General features: G+C 38.1%; 1 protein-coding gene across 1 annotated transcript in view; it reads right to left on the bottom strand.

The window, feature by feature from the left end:
* The window catches only part of FNIP2 (folliculin interacting protein 2), an 80344-nt gene extending 56924 nt beyond the window's left edge, over positions 1-23420 (bottom strand). Inside the window, exon 1 of the mRNA XM_081332632.1 lies at positions 23127-23420. Coding sequence (XP_081188758.1) covers positions 23127-23239 — 113 coding nt within the window. The 5' untranslated portion in view covers positions 23240-23420. The remainder of the gene's footprint in view (positions 1-23126) is intronic.
* Positions 23421-23833: the final 413 nt, after the last annotated feature.

The raw sequence follows: 23833 nt of genomic DNA, 5'->3' as shown, positions 1-23833 counted from the left end.
GATTACTTCAAGTTATTGCTGCTAAAGGCGGTTCTACAAGCTATTGAATCATAAGGTACACTTAGTTTTTCATACATGGTTTCTCCATTTTGGCCTTCTTTTTGTAAAATAAATGATAACATAGTGTAGTATGTCATGTGTTGTTATTCATCTGACATTGTATTTATGTACTTTTAAGAACTGCTAAGGACCAGATGGTTTTTACTATGTCCTGATATGTAAAACCAGGGTATGCTTTCTTTTTCACATGACTGTACCTATATCAGACAGAGAATGTGCTACAGCATCTTCAATTCTTCATTGCAACTAGTATTTTATTCTATTTTGTAAGTATTTCTATTCCACTAAATAATGGTCATACAAAGAATTTAAAATAGATATGCAATAATCATCTAGTTATTTTGAGTGAAAGTACACTGTCCCAGCTATTAGCATTTCTGAGAGTTGCTAGATGCATTGAACGCTAGAATCCTTAAACTAGTGATCAGGAATTATGTACAAAATAAAATACACTACAGTTAGTCTACTTATTTAGAGCTTTCAAAGTATCATTCAAAATATTTTATAAGCATAGGATAATATATTTATTAGAACAATCTGTGAACAAAATGTGATTTACATTTTAATGCAGATTTAGCAAATCCACAACCTCTAAACCTGGAAAATTTAAAAACACATTGTTTGTTATTTCTGCTTCTGAATTTTTGTTCCTAAGCAAACAGTAAATATGTATGGATTTTCATGCAAACACAAACTGATGCAGAAATAGAATGGTATAAAGATTAAAAAACAGGCAATTCAACAGAATTTGCACAATAATTTAATATTTAAAAAATCCTTTTAGTACTGAAAAGAATCACAGATGATTGCCTAGAAAGAACACGTGTGATAATAGAAATGCAAAAATGTGAAACTGCCTCCCAGCCCACTCAAAGCCAGTTTTATATTAAACTTTCATACCTTTTAGATAGTTCTCCAGTAAACCTCTTTGAAAATTTGGAACTCGTTTCTGCCACAACTGATTTCTTTGCCTTATCCACTCTTGGTTTTGGAAAGCTATTCACTAGTGAGTTAGGGGAACAATGACTTGACTTCTGCGCCTGGTTGCCTGTACTGTTAGATGATTTTGATGTAACTCCACACATTTTCAATTCACAGACATGCTGTTATGGGCATGATTTCTTCAAAATAATGATTTTATATTTAAATATCCCCAGGGATTACTGTGTAACAAGTTACTGATCAAAGAAATGTCAGACAAAAATTGGCTAGCACTGATTTGGCCTTTTTAAGAAAAAAAAATCACAGCTGAATATCTTCTGCAATCAGTATTACTTCTTTAGATAACATTTAACCACTATTAAAAGTTATAGCAGTAACTTCTTTAAAAACATAGAATAACTTGCTTGTTCTTATAAATGCTGCCAGTTTTGTTGCTATCAAAGAAGAACTCTGATAGTCGTGCTTCCTGGTTTGTTTCTGTAACTAGCAATTACTATTTGATCACAAGACCTAACCAGATGGCCTTCAACGGAGAGGTAGCTGCTTTCTCACTGACTCCTCAGTTGCAAACTTGTTTTAAACCAGGAGGCAACACCCTCTTAATGGTCTCATGTGAGCAAGTGTCATCTGACAGCTCTTAGCAACCTTGTGTCTCAGCACCATCTCTTCAAGGTAAACAGGAACCTGCAACCAATGCTACAGGTTATCTGTAAGAAATGATTAACACAAAAAAGAGACCTTCTGCCGCATTCAGACTTTATCAGTAGCAAAGAACAATCTGAATACAGTAAGAAGAAATAAAAAACTGTTCTTTGTTTCATTAGTTCTGAAGAGGTGTAAGGAAAAACTAACCATTTACGCTTAAATGATCTTAAAAACAAACTTGCAAGTAAACATGAGTTATGAAATTTAGAATAATTGGTCTTGTTTCCGAGCCGCATATACACACATGGATGGAATGCAAATTAAAACACAAGGGTATTTGCAATGGGGGGGGGGAGTCCATTGGCTGGGAATGAGTATAAATAACAACCTTTGTACATGTGGCATATCCTATGTATGTACAAAAGAGAAGAGCCTGCATTGCAACAGGTCAATGTTGCTTTCATGTTTTGATAAAAAGTGTTTGATTCTCCAAGTATCTATGTCAGCAATACATCAAAAATGTGAACAGAGTTGTTCAGTAACTGTTTCTGCCCACCACACTTAACTATAACACTGTTAATTGGTGAATAAGGACAGTCACAATGTTTTTGAAAAATAATTAAACATTTAATCTCAACTTTCTGCATGACTTTCTGCATGATGCAAATCACAGAGTATACCAAAGTGTTATACTAGAATTAGCAACTGTCTCATTTAGTGACCATTTGCAGTTGTGATGATGATGAAAAGTAACTTTATTATCAGTCCTCACATAAACAACCTTTGGAAGTCTATAAGACAAGAGAAAGCTGAAGTAAGATCATAAGCAAAGACATGGTTTCACTTAGTTTCGCTTAACCAAGTTGCTGGTCCTGATTATTGTTGCTAATGAGAACTATCTGTATTTAGATGACCTGCATAACCATCCTACAATCCAGCTACTTTAAAACAAAAATTACTCCAAATATTTCTAGGAAGAACCAACAATTGCGCAGGAAAGCTACTGAAGAATATGCTAGTCCCAAACTATGTTATGATTAAGGCTATATGTGATATTCAAATGCACCCAATTAGTTTCTTCAAATACAAGTAAAATTAATTGCTAGCTTCGTGTTCTGTTCTAAGGATAAAAGTTGAGAATCTAGGAAGGATTCACCAAATGAAAGCTAAGCCTAAAGCTGAAAAACAAAGTATACTAGTTTAGCACATCACATTACTGAAGGGAATAAATAGATTAACAGTACGAGATCACAAGAAGGTCTAGGCCAGGGGTGTCAAACTCAGTGTCACATGACGTGTCGTGATATATCGTGACTTTTTTTGCATTGCCGGCAATGGGGTGGGTGTGGTTTCACCATGACGCATCCGGTCCGTGGGCCGGCAGTTTGACACCCCTGGTCTAGGCAATCAAGGAAAAGTTTGGTCAAAGCTGCATACAAAAGAAGACTTCAGTTGTTAGCAACCCTGTAGTAGGCAAGTCTCTATGCTGACACAGAGTTTTCCTAGAAACTCTACTATTACTAACTCAATTAGAAAATGGAGAATTTGTTTATCTTGCAAGCCCTGTGTTTCAGGCATAGGTTATGTGCTCTCCTCTTTTCTGGCCCTGATACATTCCATTCATTCGTTCTACTATGAATCCAGCAGCTTCTTTTCAACTCTTCTTAGATTCTTTATCATCTCATTTTCTCTGAGATGAAAATGGTAATTTTAAACTCTGATTCCAAAACCTCTAACAGATGCTGGACAGTCTCTATAATATATGTATGTTGAATAAAAAATACTGTGAGATAAATAAAATTCAATTTTACAATCTATAAGTTTTAAAAACTGCACCATATAAATTTAAAGCAATTTTTCCAACAACTGTGGTGTATGCAGTGAAAAACCTTTAATAATGCACATGGCATAGAATTATTTAACAGTATATAAATTCACGAGAAATTATGTAAAATAATGTAAATTACTTTTGAGGTTAAACTGCTAGTTGAAACAAATTTGTGGGAATAAAAATACCCCAAAATCAGAACCCAAACTATATTCCATATACTTAAGCAAGTCCAAATTATTAGCAACTCTAGGAAGATCAAGTCTAATTCATTCCAATATTTATTTATTCATTTATTAAACAGATTTATATACAGTGAGGGGAAAGATTATTTGATCCCCTGATGATTTTGTACATTTGCCCACTGACAATAAAGAAATGATTAGTCTATACCCAATTCACACACAGTGACAATTTATACAGTATTGTAACCTGAACTAATATGAAGCTTTATCACTATCTCAAACAAGAATGTTTGTGAAAATGAACTTCTGGTTTATCTATAAAATATGTAGATGACGCATTTTATAGATGCCTTCCTTAAAGCCTTTAATATTTTCAGTATTCAAGAGTTTCTAAAGCTATGTTAAAAAGGAAAAACAGTAAATTTTGACATGTTTAAAAATATCAGTTCAACCAATGAGAAAGCGTATTATTTGTAATTAAACATAATTCAAGGATAAAATATATTAATGGAAATATTAAATGCTGGGAAAACCAATCTGGTTCCATATCAGAAACCTCCAAGAAGCTACATCAAAGGGATTCCAAATATTCTGAGTTAAAGTAAATTCATCAAATGAAAATATTTTATCCAGAATTTGATGGCCTCATGTAAATCTAGTCTAAATTGGAATCACTGTTCCATTAATATCTACCAATTGCTGGATACTTATTAGTACCTACATTAATCAATGAAATTTCCCTATAAATTGGATACACTGTAGATCAAGTTTAGAAAGGACTGTAACTGAAACTGGGGATGTAATTGGAAGAATCCTCAGTGGATAAACATAATAAAATAGGAGATAATATATATATGAGCTAATCAACAAGGCTAGGATATTTCCCCAGTTTCATAATTCAACTGGTCATAATTTCTTGGAAAGAGAGGTGTTGTGAGATTAATCATTCAGCCTTATGATTGCTGTAGTACACTCACTATTAAAAAAAATCATCTGTGGATGAGTAACTGAGACTGTACCATTTGGTATAAAATTAAAAAAAAATCCAATAGCAATAATAGATTTATAATCAGTGCATAGTTTCCTAAACTTATCACGAATTAAGGATGCAGTATTGATTTATCACAAATATACATGTTTACATATATTATATTTATAGAAATCATGTATTAGGGATGACATATTGTAAAAGTGCATCAGGTGAAGTGTGTATAACAATACTTACATAAATTGCACAGGACAATTGTGAAAACTACTTAACATAATTATAAGTGTAATTTGAATTAAAAAACATGATTTACTGAGAAATTAGATAGAATACTGTATTGTATTTTTGCATGCAATACTGACATGAATACGATTTCCACAAATCTATCCACTGCTGCTTTCCCATATAAAAGTCATGTACAGATTCAAGGATTAGCAGAACTTTCAGAAATATATATTTGTTAATATATAGTGTTAGTGTTTTAAGTCTGCTGCATCAAAATTAATGTTTTGTTATACATAAGGATCAATCAATTTATTTCTACATAAGAAATACATAGTTAATTGTTAACCTCAGTCCATCATTGATATGTATCTGATAAAGTGAACTCTAAGGCACAAATGTTTTGGCAATACACGGGTCAGTTTTCAATCCTTAGAAACAGGCTATGAATTCTACAATTAAAGAAAACTAATTTGTATTTAACTATATATAAAAATTTTGGAACTATTTTCCTAATATTTTAAAGATTACACAGCTTCAATAAAAATGTTTCAACTTTTTCTTGTAAACATATGAAGATCTGGAGACACATAAAAGTGGTTTTCCTTGCCATAAGAGCAGAGAGTCACTCAGCCATTTGACTTTCTGCTTATTCTGCACATTTCTATAGACATAAAGTTTTTTCAATAAAGCAGATGCCAGCATCTGAGACAAATGAAGGATCCTGTTTCTTTCAGATGATTCCTTATTTCATATATATATGGCCAGCTAAGCACAAAGGGACACGGTGGCTCAGTGGGTTAGGACGCTGAGCTTGTCGATCAGATGGTCGGCAGTTTGGCGGGCTGAATTGTGCCACGTAACAGAGTGAGGCCTGTTACTCGTCCCAGCTTCTGCCAACCTAGCAGTTCAAAAGCACGTAAAAATGCAAGTAGAAAAATAGGGACCACTACGGTGGGCATGTAACAGCATTCCGTGCGCCTTTGGCGTCTAGTCATGCCGGCCACATGACAACGGAGATGTCCTCAGACAAGCGCTGGCTCTTCGGCTTTGAAACGGAGATGAGCACCGGCACCTAGAGTTGGAAACGACTAGCACGCATGTGCGGAGGAACCTTTACCTTTAGCTAAGCACAAAGTGCTCAGCAGAATGCATGTCAGGATATATCCAACTGGAAGTTTTTTTGCCTGTCATTGAAACCTGGCTAGGTTTTGCCATTTTTGCTCTGACCCCCTCTTCTTTCACTCCTGAATCTGTGACCTTGGCTGTGTATTTCAAACAATAACAATAATGCCTCATTCTGCATTGGTTAGATTTCAAACGCCCTTCCTGGGACAGTACAATGATGAATGAAAACATCCTGTATCTCTAAATGTACATAATACAAATTCCATTTCTGTTTTTCATTACAGGCTGATGTCAGCGCCTAACCTCTGTGCTACATCTGGAATATCACAGATCAATCTTTCAGAACACACCTAAGCATCCTGAAAAAAATGTGCTTGCTAATTTTTTGGCTTGTAGTTCATGGTTTTTATACCCTTCTTCAGGAAGAGGCACTAGAAATGTAATCTATCACTATGTCACAGACACCAGAATCATGGTAATTTCTATTACAGTTGTCTTTAATTAAAAAAAATGTGTACAATGGCCAGTTCAACTGAAACTCTTGTTTCATCATCCTTCAAATGAAATACGTAAAATGTTTAATTAAAAATAGTCCCAAGCACACCTTGGTACAAAACTTAAAAGAACATATACTACAATTCAGAGAGTATCTCATGAACTATCTACTAAGCAAAAGAACCCAAACAGTGATCCATAATCCAAATAGATAATGGTTGCTGGCTATATTAAATACTATGAGTGAAAACAGATATTATAATGTAATTGAAAGAGAAGCCATGGAAATTTAGCCATGAATTAGAATATTTATTTTGTTTCAATCTTTTCGGGTTTGAATTTGATATTAAACATACCACAATGCTTATCTTTTGGGGGACTGGCTAAGGTTGACTAAGTGCTACCAACCTGCTGTGGCCTAGAATATATTGATCCTGTGAAATGCATTAAACTGCAACATTAATTAATTAATATTTTGCTTCCCTGTTCTGAAAGAAGTTGTCCATTTGAATGACAGTTTTCAAAATACAAAACTCTAATTTAGCCTTATCCAAACTGGTACCTTCAAATGTGATGACTGAGGGGTTATATGAATTGAAATGCAATAATTCTGGGGAGTGTCAGGCTGGTGAAGATAGCTCAAAATTACAACACCCCTTTTATAGCTTTCCTAAATACACTTAAGGTACATTGTGTCATGGAATTTTAGGACTTACAACTAAAATCACTGCTGCAAAAAGTTAGATGTCCATCAATTTATATAAGTATCCACACACATATTCCATGATCCCAAAAGGACAAGAATGTTTCAGATCTATTAACTCCAATATTCCCTACTGATAAAATGGGAATAATACCATATTAAACTTAAGGGGATTTTTTTTGAATATTTCAGATAACTAACCTCCTGTCACACCCAGTTTTGTTTTTGTTAGCTGCGAAGTCATGTCTGACCCATTGCGACCCTATGGACAACGTTCCTCCAGGCCTTCCTGTCCTCTACCATCTTCTGGAGTCCATTTAAGCTCACGCCTACTGCTTCAGTGACTCCATCCAGCCACCTCATTCTCTGTCGTCCCCTTCTTCTATTGCCCTCAATCTTTCCCAGCATTAGGCTCTTCTCCAGTGAGTCCTTCCTTCTCATTAGGTGGCCAAAGTATTTGAGTTTTAGCTTCATGATCTGGCCTTGTAAAGAGCAGTCAGGGTTGATCTCCTCTAGAACTGACCAGTTTGAATGCCTTGCAGTTCAAGGGACTCGCAGGAGTCTTCTCTAGCACCATAGTTCAAAGGCCTCAATTCTTTGGCGCTCAGCCTTTCTTATGGTCCAACCTTCACTGCCATACATTGCAACTGGGAAGACCATAGCCTTGACTATGCGCACTTTTGTTGACAGGGTGATGTCTCTGCTTTTTAGTGTGCTGTCTAGATTTGCCATGGCTTTCCTCCCGAGGAGCAAGCATCTTTTAATTTCTTGACTACAGTCCCCATCTGCAGTGATCTTGGAGCCCAGGAAAATAAAATCTGTCACTACCTCCATTTCTTCCCCATCTATTTGCCAGGAATTGAGAGGGCCGGATGCCATGATCTTGGTTTTCTTAATGTTAAGTTTCAACCCATGTTTTGGTAGGAAAGGCCAATTCAAAAATATAACCAATAGAACCAAATCCCAATGCTAAGTCTACTGTGCTCACTCCAAAGAATTCATTAACATATTTCAAAACAAAACCAAGTCTGTTGATGATGCCAATACTTTTAGTCATACTGTTTACCCTGGTGTTTTTAATTTCCCTCATAATTATATACATTTTCTTATGGCCACTTCTCCACACTCATGTCTTTCTGAAACTAGTATTTATCACATTGTCCTTACTTTATCTATTTTCTAAAGGAAAAAAGAACGTTTTACAATTTTAACATATTTAGAGCAAGTGTTTTATACACCAAATATCTTAAGATTAAAAACAAGCTGGTTTGTCTTAAGCCAGAATTTAATTGTGATTGCATTTTAAGACACATTGGCTTTATTGATTGAATCTGCATACTATAATAAGCAAAAAAATACATTAAGGGCTAATGTGATGTGCAAAACCAGCCTCAGTATTGCCTAAGTTGCAATAAAATTCATTTACAGCTCTCTTTTCTTTTACTGGCAATGAAGAATTGCCAAATACTTAACGAAGTGTTCTCTCACATATGGTTTTATTTTACATGGATAGAATCTCTAAGCATGACAACATAGCCTGAAGAGTAATTTGCAATCAACTGCCAAATGAATGAACTCATTTACTGAAGCCAGTGTTACTGTTAACAGCTACTGAGATAATGCACAGTTAGCAATAAAACATCCATTTAACTGAAAATGCTACAAAGAACCAGAATGAAGTATTCAAGCTAAAGTTATGTAGTGATTGAGCCTGTCCTCTCGAGCTGTTTTTTTTACACAAAGCTTTATTTCAAGCAAACGTATTATAGAGTCTTTCAAAAGTATTTTGAGATTTTACTTCCCTTATTTATTTTTTCAGGTTTATAAGCCACTTTAATTGCAACCTATCCAAATCAAATATTAAAATAATAAATTACACAAATACATAAAAGTTATTAATCCTACTGAACTGAACACAGTAATCACAAATTGCAAGGAACATCTACTTCATTCCCTGAAGGCTTCTTGGAATAACCAGGTCTTAATAGCCTTCCTAAATCCTGATAAAATCCAACCTGCATTATTTTGATAAGAATTCTGTTCTGTAGGCTGAGGCAGCAATGGAGGCAGCTGCCAGATGGCGTCAGCCCAAACAATCAGAATAGAGCTGGAAGGGATCTTGGGAAATCTTCTAATCCAGCCCCTTGCTCAAGCAGGAGACCCTACCATTTCAGACAGGTGGCTGTCCACTCTTTTCTTAAAAACCTCCAATAATGGAGTACCCACAACTTCTGAAGGCAAGCTGTTCCACTGATTAATTGTCCTCCCTGGTAGGAAGTTTCTCCTTAATTCCAGGTTGTTTCTCTCCTTGTTTATTAGTTTCCATCCATTGTTTCTTGTCTTATGAGGTAGAACAGATCAGGAAACTGATTCCATAGGAAGATTAGAACTATACTTCATTGAAACAGTCTCTAAAACATGGGTGTCAAACTTGCTGTGTGACATGATGTGTCGCGATGTATCGTGACTTTTTTCTCATTGCTAGAGCTGGGGTGGGAACAGCCTCCGCATGATGCAATCAGCCCATGGGCCGGCAGTTTGACAGCCCTGGTCTAAAACACCAGAATCTTGAAAGTCTGATTATGCTTTTCCTCCCCTCTTTCTTATACAGGTAGTGCTCAACTTAGGACCAGTCACTTAATGACCATTTGAAATTATGACAGACTCCTCAAAAGCTACTTACAACTCATTTTTAAAATTACAACAGGTACAAAAACACACACACAGAGACGTCCAAATCATGGGTGGTAGTAATGAACATGTTGCTAAAGTTTACGAAATGTCATTAAATTTAAATCTGGAAAATGAACCAGTAAAACACTGTATGATTCAGTGGGCAAGGAATTTTGGGTGTAATGCTTGCACAATGGGAAAATATGTGTAATAAAGGGTTAACATTTACATTAAATTATAATCTAAAAGTAAATTTTTACAAGATGATGTACCATTGGTACTTAACAGAAGTTCTCAAAAATGTATAACGGTATTTCAAATTGATGTTGGAAATGTAAAGAGGGGACTTTTTACCGCTTATGGTGGACGTGTGATAAAGCAAGAAAATAATATGTTAATACAGAAAATTCTTAAACTAAATATAGAAAGAAAACCAGAGACTTTTCTCTTGGGGCTAATGGACAAAGACCTGGGAAAAAAAATACAGAACTTTGATGTTGTATATGTTGACAGCAGCAAGATTACTCTACACTCAAAAATGGAAGACTACATCGATTCCCACAACATATGAATATGAATACTTTTATTGCCACATGAAAACTGCTTCTAGTTTTTGTGCTTGAGGTGGAAAAAAGTGAAATTCTGATTTTGGGCTTTATCAATTAGATGGATTTGATGCTATTGAAATGGCTAGTTTATAATATTTTGTAAAAGTAAAAAGCTGAGGCTTGAAGTTGATACTCTATTGCACCAAAGGAAGTTGGAAGTCACTGCCTTTTTTTCCCTCCCTTCCCTCCCTTCTCTACTCCCCTTTCCCTTCCCCATCTTTTCTGCTATTTGTTTTTGTATTTCCATTGTATTGTATATTATAAACTAATAAAACTTTCTAATAAAAACAGAGACATCACCCTGTCAACAAAAGTGCGTATAGTCAAGGCTATGGTCTTCCCAGTTGCAACGTATGGCAGTGAAAGTTGGACCATAAGAAAGGCTGAGCGCCAAAGAATTGAGGCCTTTGAACTGTGGTGCTGGAGAAGACTCCTGCGAGTCCCTTGGACCGCAAGGCGATCAAACCGGTCAGTCCTAGAGGAGATCAATCCTGACTGCTCTTTAGAAGGCCAGATCCTGAAGCTAAAACTCAAGTACTTTGGCCACCTAATGAGAAGGAAGGACTCACTGGAGAAGAGCCTAATGCTGGGAAAGATCGAGGGCAATAGAAGAAGGGGACGACAGAGAATGAGGTGGCTGGATGGAGTCACTGAAGCAGTAGGCGTGAGCTTAAATGGACTCCAGAAGATGGTAGAGGACAGGAAGGCCTGGAGGAATGTTGTCCATAGGGTCGCGATGGGTCGGACACGACTTCGCAGCTAACAACAACAAAAACATAATCTTGAAACTCTGATTCTGTTTTTCCTCCATTCTCTTTTATACAGATAGTGCTCAACTTAGGACCGGTGCTTAATGACCATTTGAAATTATGACAGACTCCTCAAAAGCTTACAACTCATTTTTAAAGTTACAACAGCTACAAACACACACACACCCATGTCCAAATTTTGGATGCTAGGCAACTAGTTCACTTTATAGCTGTTTGCAGGATTCCATAATCACATGACCACAATTTGCATTTTTTTTTAAACCAGTTACTGGTGCTTACTTCCAATTTCTGGCAAAAAAAGGCCAATTGGGGAAAATTGATTTACTTAGCGATTGCTGCAAAAATGTTTCAAAAATGCACTGTTTTAAAAATGTCACGGTGCAAGCATGGCTGGAGGGGAGGTGGGTGCTGCGGAGTGCAGGAGGGTGCAAAGGTAGCTGCTATGACATGACACAAGTATCATCCATCACATGACTGCCATTACAGTCTGTATGTGTTGTTCTGTGCCTGACAGTTACATAGATCAGTGTTAAATAATCTGCAGTTATAACAGTAATAAAAAACTAACTTCATGACTAAACTTCATATTTATGACCTCTGCAGGTCTATAAAGCAAAGCAAAGCTGAAGTAAAATCAGAAGCACAGTTGTGGTTTCACTTAGCAACTGCTTCACTTAAGGACTGAATTTCCATTTCTAATTATGGTTGCTAAAGGTGGACTATATGAACAAATCTGGTTATTCCATGATTCTGATAGGCAGACTATTCATGGCCCTTAGTAAAGGTAGCCTTGATTATGCTGAAAGGGGGGGCTTACAATCGGTTGTTGTAGCTGCTGCAGTGTCTTTGTGGTCATGTGATCATGATTCAAGTACTTGGCAATTCACTTGCAATTATGAAGCTGCAGTGTGCCACGGTTTTATAATCATCATTTGTGACATTCACTGCCGGTTTCCAAAGCGCAAATTCAACCTGGCATCATAAACAACCATTTACAGACTAGCTGACACAATTGTCACAATGGAGATTACGTAGCTACAGAGTGTTGCAAACCATACAAGCTTCACTCAACATCATCAGTGAGCTCTGCTGCAACTGCCATTGTGAGTCGGCACAGTGACATGACATCACATTTTAGACTATGTTGCTTAGCGACAGAGTTGCCAGACTCAATTACTATACTTAAGTGATGACTACCTGTAATTGGTTCTACTATTTAGATTCCTAGTCTATAAGTGGTTGTATTAAGATGCCCGATTTTATTTCTGATTTACTCTACAATGTTATGTTGCATTTTATTTTATTTGCTTTAATCCAAGTTACAGATCTGTTGAGTTATATGCTGCTAAGGTTTGGCTGATTAGCATGGTGTATATACCCTGAAAATAATAAAATAGGAATGCCATGATATTAGAAGCACATGAACTGTCATTAGTATGTACTAAAAGCAAAAGTTTTTCAAATGCTCCAATGTGAAATTTTAGATGTTAAAAATATGTGTGTGGTTTTTTTTTGGCAAGGGAAAAAAACACGAATTAAAGTGAAATTGCTACAGGACGTTAGAGAAAGGGGAGGATTTGGACTCCCAGACTGGAAGTTATATTACCAAGCAGCTATTTTAATGTGGATTAAAGAATGGATAACACTTAGAGACAAAAGACTACCATACCTAGAGGGGCATGACCGGCAGATTGGCTGGCATGCTGTTCTGTGGTATGGGAAGAATAAAGCGCATAGATATTTCCAGAAACATGCTATAAGAAATGCACTTCTCTTAGAATGGGAAAAAATAAAAGAAAAAATTTATACTAAGATACCTGAATAGCTTTCAACAATGGAAGTTTTTGCTTACCCAAACTTAATTAACTATGATAAACTTGTAACATATAAAGACATACTGGACAATGAAGGAAGATTAAAATCTAGACAAGACTTACAACAAGGTATTGACCTAACATGGTGGCCATACCTACAAGTCCAATCAAGATATGAAAAAGATGTGAAAACAGGGCTCTATGAGAAACAGACAGAACTTGATTTTATATTGTTAAAAACAGATAAAAAGCTGATTAAAAACTCTATAGATTTCTGCTTAACTTAAAGATGGAGGAGGAACAAGTTAAAGAAACAATGATAATATGGGCAAAACACGTTGGACATACTATAGAGCTTGAAGAATGGGAAAAGTTATGGGATAGAAATATTAGATTAACCATAGCTGTACCATATAAAGAAAATTTGTATAAAATGTTTCATAGATGGCACATGACACCAGTGAGACTAGCGAAAATGTTTAAAAATACTTCAAATGTGTGTTGGAAATGTAATCAAAGACCAGGTACCGTACTTATTACCATATCTGGTGGTCATGTCCTAAAGCTAAAAGGTTTTGGCTTAACAAATAGAATTTAAGCCAGACTTGTTTCTGTTAGGAATGATAGGTCCCAACTATGACAAGAAGAGTGGATACTTAATGTTACATGTATTGACAGCAGCAAGAATCATGTACGCCCAATATTGGAAAAATGAAAAGTTACCAACTGAAGAAGTATTAAGAAAATATTGGTTTGTGCAGAAATAGAGAGATTAACTTTAGAGATTAAAGAGAAAGAGCATTCAGTTTACTATAGAACTTGGAATAAATTTTATCAATGGCTAGATAAGCGAGTTAGAGAGAAAGGAATGTGATATGCAATTTTGAATTTATTTGAGTAAGAAAAATACTATACATTGAAAACTTAGTATTGTTTATGATAAACTATTATACCTATCATTGTTATCAATTATTAGCTTTATTACTTTTACATATTTATCCAGACAATATGCTGTTTGCCAAATATTGAATGTTATTGGGGGAAACCCCAACCCTCACCCCCAACCTTTCCTGTACCCTAAACCTAATTCCCATCCCCTTACCCCCCTCCTTAACCGTATAAAAACTAATAAAATCTTTTTTTAAAAAATGTGATTATGATTAACAAACCTTTTCCTTCATTACTTTCCATAATTTTTGTTGACATGCTCATCAGCGATCTATCCATATAACTGAGGTGGTCCTTGAAATTAAATACCTGAAGATGTATGAATTACAATAAGGTCATGAAATCTACATTACACAAAGCAGAGTTAACTTGAAGCATTTATATACCTGTAATTGTAAAGATATGTTCCTTCTGTTAACCTCTTCATTTGATATTAAAAGGCATTCTATTTTAATTGAGGATATGTAAGATGTTCATGAAAAATCTGAATAAAATCTGAAATGGCAAATTGAAGAATTAAATATTTTATTTGCTAAGCATATTGCATTGTCAGAAATTTGAAATGTAGATTATATTTGGATCATCTCATTCTGTTTGCAATATTTTTAGGAATATTAGTAAACTACAGTGGAAAAAAATCTGGTTTACAATACCAAACAATCTATACCACAACTAGCTGGACTGGTTTGTTTACCAAGTTATAAGGAACTAAATGAATGTATGTTATTATGCCCTGCCCTTCCCTTCCTTTCACCATAAGCAAAAATATATATTAGCTACATGTCAATATAGGCACACCAAAAGAAAAAGGTGTATTAGCTACATGACAATATAGGAAGCCTAAACAAAATGTTGAACCAACAAGTCTCAAGTTGCCATATAATTCTTTCAGAGAAGGTATAGAATAAGACACAAACTTGGCTAAATGTCTTCATAGAACCTAAGAAGACAGAAAACTTACAAAGAAAAATGTATGTATGTTTATTTATTTATTTATTTATTTATTTATTTATTTATTTATTGAATTTATATACCGCCCTATTCCCGAAGGACTCAGGGCGGTTCACAGGGCAATTAAAACAGTACAAAAAGAATAAAATAGAATTAAATTAGTAAAGCCCACAATTCCTAATAACAATAAAATTTAAAATTTAAAATTAATTTAATATAATTTAATTAAATATTTTAAAATTTAAAATCCCTCAGTCCAGGCCAGACAGTTCGAACAACCAGGTTTTTAAGTCCCGGCGAAAAGAGCGAAGGTCGGGGGCAGTCCGAAGCTCCATCGGCAGTTCATTCCAAAGGGTGGGCGTACTCACAGAGAACGCCCTCCCCCTGGGAATCACCCGCTGGCAATCTCTAACTGGCGGAACCCTAAGGAGGCCCTTTTTGAAATTGGCTTAAATCCATTTTCTCACTTTAAAACCCGATACTGAGAATCAAAGGAATAGCTTGTATGAGTAGTCATGTGTGAAATGTCACAGTTCCAAAAGACTATTGTAAACTTCCAAAAAATGTTTGGCCCCTTTCGGGTTGAGGACTTGAGTGCACTTGGACCTATAGATGTAGACTTTGTATGGATAAATATAATGAAATATTGGACTCATTTATACAAAATGCAGTAAGATTTTTTTTTAAAAAAAGATAGGCATATGTATTATAAATAGGTATTTGAATAATAACTGCATTATATAATTAAAGAATTATAACTATGTGGTACTAAAATGATATACCTTTTTCTTTTGTATTTTTTCACTTTTAAAGCATTTTCTACATATTTTTTCTTTGACAAAGTATTTTTATCTGTTTTTTCCAGTTTTTTGTTATTTTAAAATGTACAAAATAGTACAAAATAATTTTTAAAAGGATATTGTAAAGCTATAAAAGATGTAGAAAAGAGCAAACGTAGCTCTTTAGAGTAGCTGAAGTAATTCTTTACAAAAAAATCATATAGCAAAACAAGCTATTAACAGGACAAAGAATTCTCTAGACAGAAAGTTCAATAATAATAACAATAACAACAAAAGTATTAAAGCCATGCAAGACATAGATAATATTTATACTGAGATGTTTTATCATGTTAGATAAAACATATTAGAATTTGAATCATTCATTAAAGTTAAATATGCAAAGATTTAAGACACATAAGATACATTATGCCTACAATAGTTAAGTTTGAGACTAGATCCCCAGATGTGGTAATGTCACTACTATAATTTCAATAGTTTAAAAAACGAATTAAGAAAAATCTGTAGATGGGTATTTATTACCTTTAGAACAAAAGGCAGTAGCTACAGGCTGAAAAGAAAAAGTAGAAAAAAACATTTTTCATCTACTAGATGCATCCTATCTTTCATGGAATATAGAATACACAGCCAGACAGATCAAAACGACAGATTCTGGCAAATGGATCACAAGACAGTCACAAAGAATGGAATAGGATGTCATGTGAAAATGTGTTGTCTACACATGTGATGTCATCACTCTGGCCTTGACTACTTTTTTCACAAAGGAAATGAATAACCAAATTCTGAACCATTTATTTAGCAAATACAAGGGAAAGGGAAACAACAGAGGCAAATATCTGAAAAGCATAGGTTAACAAAAATAGTAAGTTTGATTTGTATGTATAACCAGAATTCTAGTTCTTTATGAACAAGCAAGCATGTCAGTTATGCCCACCTGACTGCTTTTGCCAATGAAAGCAACTGAATAAACTATGAAGTTCTTGTCATTATCTCCGAATCAGGAGCCCTGGCTTGTATTCTTTTTAACAAAGATCAAACATTAGAATTTGTTCTTAGCTTACTTCAGCTAAGACCCAAGTTTAATATCTTGGCTTGCACATTACAAGCAAACCATTAAAGCCAGCTTCCTCAATGGTAAAACGGTGCCTCCCACTCCCAACCCCCTGAGACGCCGCAGAAGGATACCATGGTCGATGGTATCGAAAGCCACTGAGAGATCTAATAGGACTAGGACAGAGGAGCAATCCCTGTCCCGAGCCCACCAGAGATCATTCACCAGCGCAACCAATGCCGTCTCCATGCTGTGCCTGGGCCTGAAACTCGACTGGTACAGGTCGAGATAATCAGTTTCCTCCAGGAACAGAGGAAGCTGATGTGCCACCACACTCTCAACAACCTTCGCCAGAAAGCGAAGGTTGGAGACTGGACGATAGTTATTTAAAACAGCCGGGTCCAGGACAGGCTTTTTGAGGAGGGGTCTCACCACCGCCTCCTTCAAGGCAGCGGGGAAGACACCCTCCTTCAAAGAAGCAGTTATTACTGCCTGGAACCAGCCTTGTGTCCCTTCCCGAGCCGCATAAACCAGCCAGGAGGGGCACGGATCCAACAAACAGGTGGTGGAGCTCAGCTTCCCCATGATCCTGTCCACATCATCAGGGGAAACAGGATCGAACTCAGTCCAGATAACATGCTCAAGACCGTCCGATTCCTCCACGTCAGACTCCGCCCAGTCAGAGTCCAAGCCGGCCCGGATCTGAGCGATTTTTTTTAATTACATTTATATCCCGCCCTTCTCCGAAGACTCAGGGCGGCTTACAAGTTTAGCAGTAGCCTTCATTCTATGTACATGCCTGCTTATTAGGGCTTTCACACACACCCCAAGCGGCATTATTACAAAGTCAGCTTAATTGCCCCCAACAATTTTGTCCGTCAGATGATGACTAAACTCCTCGGCCCGTCCCTGTAAGGGATCCTCCCTCACCTCCTGGTTAAGAAGGGAGCGAGTCACCCTAAACAGGGCGGCCGGGCGATTATCTGCGGACGCGATGAGGGCAGCGAAATAATTAGCCCTCGCCGTCCTCATCGCAGCAAGATAAGACCTTATAAAGGTTCTTAGCTGCAATCGGTCAGATTCGGAACGGCTGGACCTCCAACCGCTCTCTAGACCCCGTCTCCGACGCTTCATCTCCTGGAGCTCCGCAGAAAGCCATGGAGCTCAACGGGATCTGCACTGGGTCAGAGGTCGCAAGGGTACGACACAGTTGAGTGCCTCAGTGGCCGCCTTTTCCCAGGCATCCACTGAGGCATCAACTGAGCTGTGAGTGAGGGCAATAGGTATAGACCCAAGCGCCATCTGGAACCGTTCAGGGTCCATTAGGTGCCTGGGGCGGAACCATTTAGTTGGTTCCGCCGCCCAGCGGCAGGGGGTGGCATAATGGAAGACCAGCTGTAGGAGATGATGGTCGGACCATGATAGGGGAATAACGTCCGATAAGCCCCCTCCTAAATAATCCAACCACTGTCCAGATAGGAACACCCGGTCGAGAGTGTTACCCCCCACGAGTCGGGCCTTGAATTACCTGGGTCAGGTCCATGGCCGTCATGGAAGCCATGAACTCACGGGCTAACTCCGATGACCCTCCCAGGAAAGGCAGGTTGAAGTCACCCAGCACTATAAGCCTGGGGAACTCCACCGCCAACCCTGAGAGGGTGTCGAGCAGCTCGGGCAGAGCTGTTGCCACACAGCTGGGCGCCAGGTATGTAAGCAACAAGCTCATCTGAACCCGAGAACCACATCTCAGGAGGAGGGACTCACTCCCGCCAATCTGGACAATGGTGGTCTCCCACGGACATAAAGTCTCCCTGATAACCACCGCCACCCCACCGCCCCTACCCTGAGCCCGTGGCTGGTGTAGCACACGGAAACCTGGGGGGCATAACTCGGTCAGAGGGACCCCTCCCTGCGAGCCCAACCAGGTTTCCGTAATACATGCCAGATCCGCGCGTTCCTCCTCGATCAGGTCACGAACGAGGGGAGCCTTATTAACAATGGATCTGGCATTAAAATACACCAGCCTAAGCTCAGGGGCCTGATCACCCTCACCCCCGGGCAAAAGGGTGCTAACCGGAGGGTCGGAGCGTGTCACTGCTCGCAAGCAGCGGGGGCGCGATCCTGGATGTCGATACGGCCCTCCGTGCACACACCTGCTGCCATTCCCTATCGTCGTGGGGATTTGAAGCCCCACCCCAACACATCCAGAACCAGCCGCCTCTGACCCAAACCTCGTCCCGCCGGGACCCCAAACCGGCCCGGACTGAGTGCCGGTTAATAATTCCCTCCCCTATAACCGGCTAAAAAGTGAATCAGAGGCCTCTTAATACGTCTCCGCTCGAGGCCCCTATCTAAGCCCAGCCACCTCTCGGGGTCCCAACAATTGGGCCCGTCATTAAGGGGAGTGTAGAAAAGGGCAGCAGGTTGAACCCAGGAGGGAGAAACCCCCCTGAGGGCATACAAGTCGGCTCCAGAGTAGTGCAAGGGAGCCATACAATAATAAAAGATGTCTGCATAGGGCTGATGTTAATAATGGGTGGATCGATGGTATTGATAGCAAAAGTCCGGTAGATGTATCACAGTCCAATTAGTCCAACTCAGCTCTCACCTGGGTGGAACTCAGAAAAAAAGACCCCAACCGTCCTCTCACTACGGCTGAGGTATCTAGCCTGTCATGGACAAAATGAGGAATCCCGAGGTAAACCTATCCCAACTGGTCTCTCACACCAGTGGGGCGGTTGATGAACAATCCCAGACCGACCTCCCACCACGGTCCAGTCCCAGGTCCAATCCGGAAAATTAATGGAAAGCACTAGCCCCCACTGGGCATTAAAGCGTAATCCTGGCCGATCTTGGGGCCATAGTAATGCCTGCCAGCCAGCATAGGGAGAAGGGCCAAGCCACGGCCGATCTTCAGGCCGCCGGCCATTACCGCCATTCCAGGGAGGGGGGGCAAAAACATCCCCCCTACAAACACTGTACAACAACATTCTTGTTTGCTCATTCAACATGGTAGTTTATCATGACATGAATTGAGCTGCAATATGAAAACAATAGTCAAGTTAACTGTTTAAACTTGTTATACATTTCAGAAACTGCTTATGTTCTAAAAACAGAAATACCTTTATAACAGAAGTTACAGTAAAGATTGAGCAGTTCATTCTCCTATTCCTAAAATGCACAAAGCTATACCACACAAAACTTCAGCATCCAAAAGCTATTGTGTGAAAAGTCATGGCAATTCCTGTATGGATTCCATACTGTATGTTGTTCAATGAACATACAGTACATGGACAGCATTATACTTTTTTAAAAAAATCCCATTTATATCCCACCCTTCTCTGAAGACTCAGGGCGGCTTACAATCTAAGCACAAATTAATGTGCTTAGCAATAGCCTTCATTCTATGTATATGCCTGCTTATTAGGGCTTTCGCCCCCCCCAGCAGCATTATTACAAAGTCAGCTTATTGCCCCCAACAATCTGGGTCCTCATTTTACCTACCTCGGAAGGATGGAAGGCTGAGTCAACCTTGAGCCTGGTGGGATGCGAACCTGCACTAATTGCAGGCAGCTGGTGTTACTTAAGGAGGCATTAGCCCACTGCTCCACCAAGGCTATCTGGACTGTATAATTTCTAATAGACAGGCTAACTTCCAGCATCTAAAATGTGTTCTTTTTATTAGACTGCATCCAGTACAACTCTAATTAGGGAACTGACTGCTTACTTTCGAACGTGTGTTCAGTCCTTTTAAACAGAAATACTCATCTGATCGTCCCATGCTTTTTTCACAGCAATCTAGTTTAAGTAGGAAAAAAAGTTTCTTTGTTTCTGCTACTGTTAAACTATCGGAAACATCACATAGCCCCACTCATCTATCTTCCTCCTACTTCTGGTTTATGCAGCCCTTGTTTATTGCTTTGTCCCTAAATCTGATACTACATAGTTCTTCTGTGAGTGCATGTAAGGAGAATATAGACTTACAACACATATCTTTATTATAGGCTAGAAGACAAAAACTGAATTATGCTGTTTCTTTTTTATATTTGATATTCCATTTGTTTCACGAATGTGTGTATGCATATTTATGCAGAAGAAAAAAAATCAATTATTTGTCTATCTTTAGCATGTTAGTTCCAGTAAGTACAGCATTCAACAAGTACGATATTAAAAATAGAGACTTCTTACTGTTATCTAGTGTTATCCATCACTCTTACAGGCTGTTTTTATCCCACACCCATCCCTATTTTCATTTATTGGACCTAAGATCAATAAAGACTTTCACAGTACAACTGCATTTAGATGACCATGTCTATAAGAGACTAAAAATAGGGTGCTATTATGGATGTAATATAATTACAAATAAAATACAATAGTACAGTAATTGCCAGCCTGCCTAATTCAGATATTCTTGAATGTTTCTAGATTGTTGAAATATACCAATAGTAAGCAGAATTAAGACGCAATGCATTCAAAAGCATCTTACTTTTACGTTCAAGGAACATATAGAGGATAAAAACAGATGACAGAACCAGAAAATTTAAATTTTTAAAAATAATATCACAAAATAAAACATGCACATATATTTATAAGAAATGAATCAGGAAGTACATTTTACCATTTTTTTCAAAAATAACTTTATAACATCTTAGGGGGATATTTACGACAGCGAGATTCAAACAGCTTGACACAATGGTCAGATATGGGAGATTTCATGCTATACTGTACAATGAGCGTCTGCATTTGCGGAGTGGCAGACCTGGTTCACATCCTATTTGACTGTTGCCTGTATAAGAGGGTGAGAGACAGGTATCCTAGTCTATATACAAAACGAATGACCCATTGGGATCCCCATATCAAAATAACTTACCTTATGTCCGGCCAGAACTTGAAAATAACATTTAACGTAGCACAGTACTTAAACAAAATGATCCAGTTGAGATCTGCATATGTGTGACTGATTGGGGTAGATTGCAAGGGTGACTCCGAAATATAATGTTATCATATTTTATCTTTATCTTAAATTATTGTACATTATTACAATTTCATTTTAGATTGTATTTTATTACTATTTCATCTTAAATTGTATTTTTATCAAATTCTATTTTAAATTGCCTTTATCAAATTTTAGTAACAATTTGTTGTTGAAACTTTGCACTTTGATATGGCCCAAGGGCTAATCAATAAAGACTTATTGACTTTATATAAGCCTGCATTTCTTACTATTCATTGAAGCTACAACTTTAAGCATAATTGCATAGGAGAATAGTCTAGTAACCACAGTGGGACATATATTTATAAAGGAATGGTTGTAAAACACAGTAATCATGTAGCAGTACTACCACAGGAAAATTATAATCTTATCCCAAACTTCTTCAAGGAGTCCAGAGAGAATCACATGTTCTTTCTCTGCTGTCCCTCTCCTTGGCTTTTTCATTTCAAGGATGAGGAAAGCAGGGAACCAGGACAGCCATCCTCATCCTGTTGTCTTCCAGATGTACTGAGCTCCCATCATCCCCAGCCAGAATATCTATTGTTGAGGCTCACTGGGAATGATCAAGTGATTATCCATATTTTGAGGGGACTACTCCAGATTGGAAAAAAATTTCTGAAGTTCATTGCAGAACAAACTCAATAAAAGCACAATTGTATGTATATCTATTAAACAATCTTACTGAATTAAGACTCCTCTATATAACACTTAGTTTAATTACTTTAAAGGACAGGAGATGCCCTAATAGTGGTCATTCCAAAGAAACAATTCTAACTCCCCAAATTATCCATGAGACCATATACTACGGTTACTGAACATGTGCAACACGTTTTAACCATTTAGGAATCATTACAAAGAAAAAATCCTAAACCAACCCAATTTTTTCTTGGCTTAGTACTCCACCCTCTTAAACCAAAACAACCAGGAGGAAATTACAGTATGCAAGATCATCTTTCTCTTTTTGGGGTTAGGATTTAGACTAATTTATCGAAACACACATTGCACTTTTAATAATAAAAGTAAGACTCTTGAAGAACACGGTCCAGAGGATAAAAAGAATTAAAGAGATGAGGAAAAAGTACTCCCTACGCGCTCCCGGGTCTCACGTTTTGGGCAGCGGTTGCTCTATCGCAGGGGTCTTCAAACTTGGCCCTTTTATGACTTGTGGACTTCAACTCCCAGAATTCCTCAGCCAGCAAAGCTGGCTGAGGAATTCTGGGAGTTGAAGTCCACAAGTCATAAAAGGGCCAAGTTTGAAGACCCCTGCTCTATCAGAATGACCAACGCACCAAGGAAGACTCAAGATAACAACTGCATTTCCTCACCTGAAGGTTGAGCATTCCTTGGACGGTCTAAAAGGGGGAAAGGTTGAGTCGCCACTACTAAGCCGGCCGCCGCCCCTTTTGTTAAACAGCTTCTGGAGCAGCGTCGGAGCCATGCTACTGCGCTTCCTCCTGAGCCGAGCGGAGTGTGGGAGCGGAATCGGGACACCCCAGCGACAAGTCACTCAACCAGCCACGATCAAGAGTTTCTGTCGCTGCAGCGTCAGTAGTAGCCCCCATGCCAGCTACAAGCTGGACATCCAGACTTCCGCTAAGAAGAGCTTAATTCATTCCCTCTCGGAGCAGCGCCGTCGCCTCCCTCTTTTCCTAGACGGGCATTAATGGAGCCTATCGGTCATATGACTGGGGAAAAAAAAGCTGAAAGTCTTCGTGCGGGCTCACGCGTACCGGGCGTACAGCGCCCCCTACCTTCGGCCCTTGGCTGCGATTTTCCGAGCTCGTCAGTTCAATCTTGCAACCTTTCCGAATGCGCAACGCCCATCCTGTGTTTGTCACTGGGATTCTAAGCTTTGCTCAAGCTGGGCGCAAAGCTTGGAAAGCTAGTCTTAAAGGTATGCGAGCGCCTTTCTTAGTTTCTTTTTTAAAAAAAAAGAAAAGTTATGCAATACCTCGAAAGGAATAAAAAATTATGCCAAAGATACTTATTTTGCACTTTTAATATTTTGCAGTAACGAGTCACGAGTGCAACT

This window comes from Vipera berus (genome assembly GCF_964194415.1).
Source record: "Vipera berus genome assembly, chromosome: 7".
NCBI classification, from domain to species: Eukaryota; Metazoa; Chordata; class Lepidosauria; order Squamata; family Viperidae; genus Vipera; species Vipera berus.
Note: the sequence above shows the minus strand (reverse complement) of the source record. Positions and strands in the feature narration are given on the sequence as shown.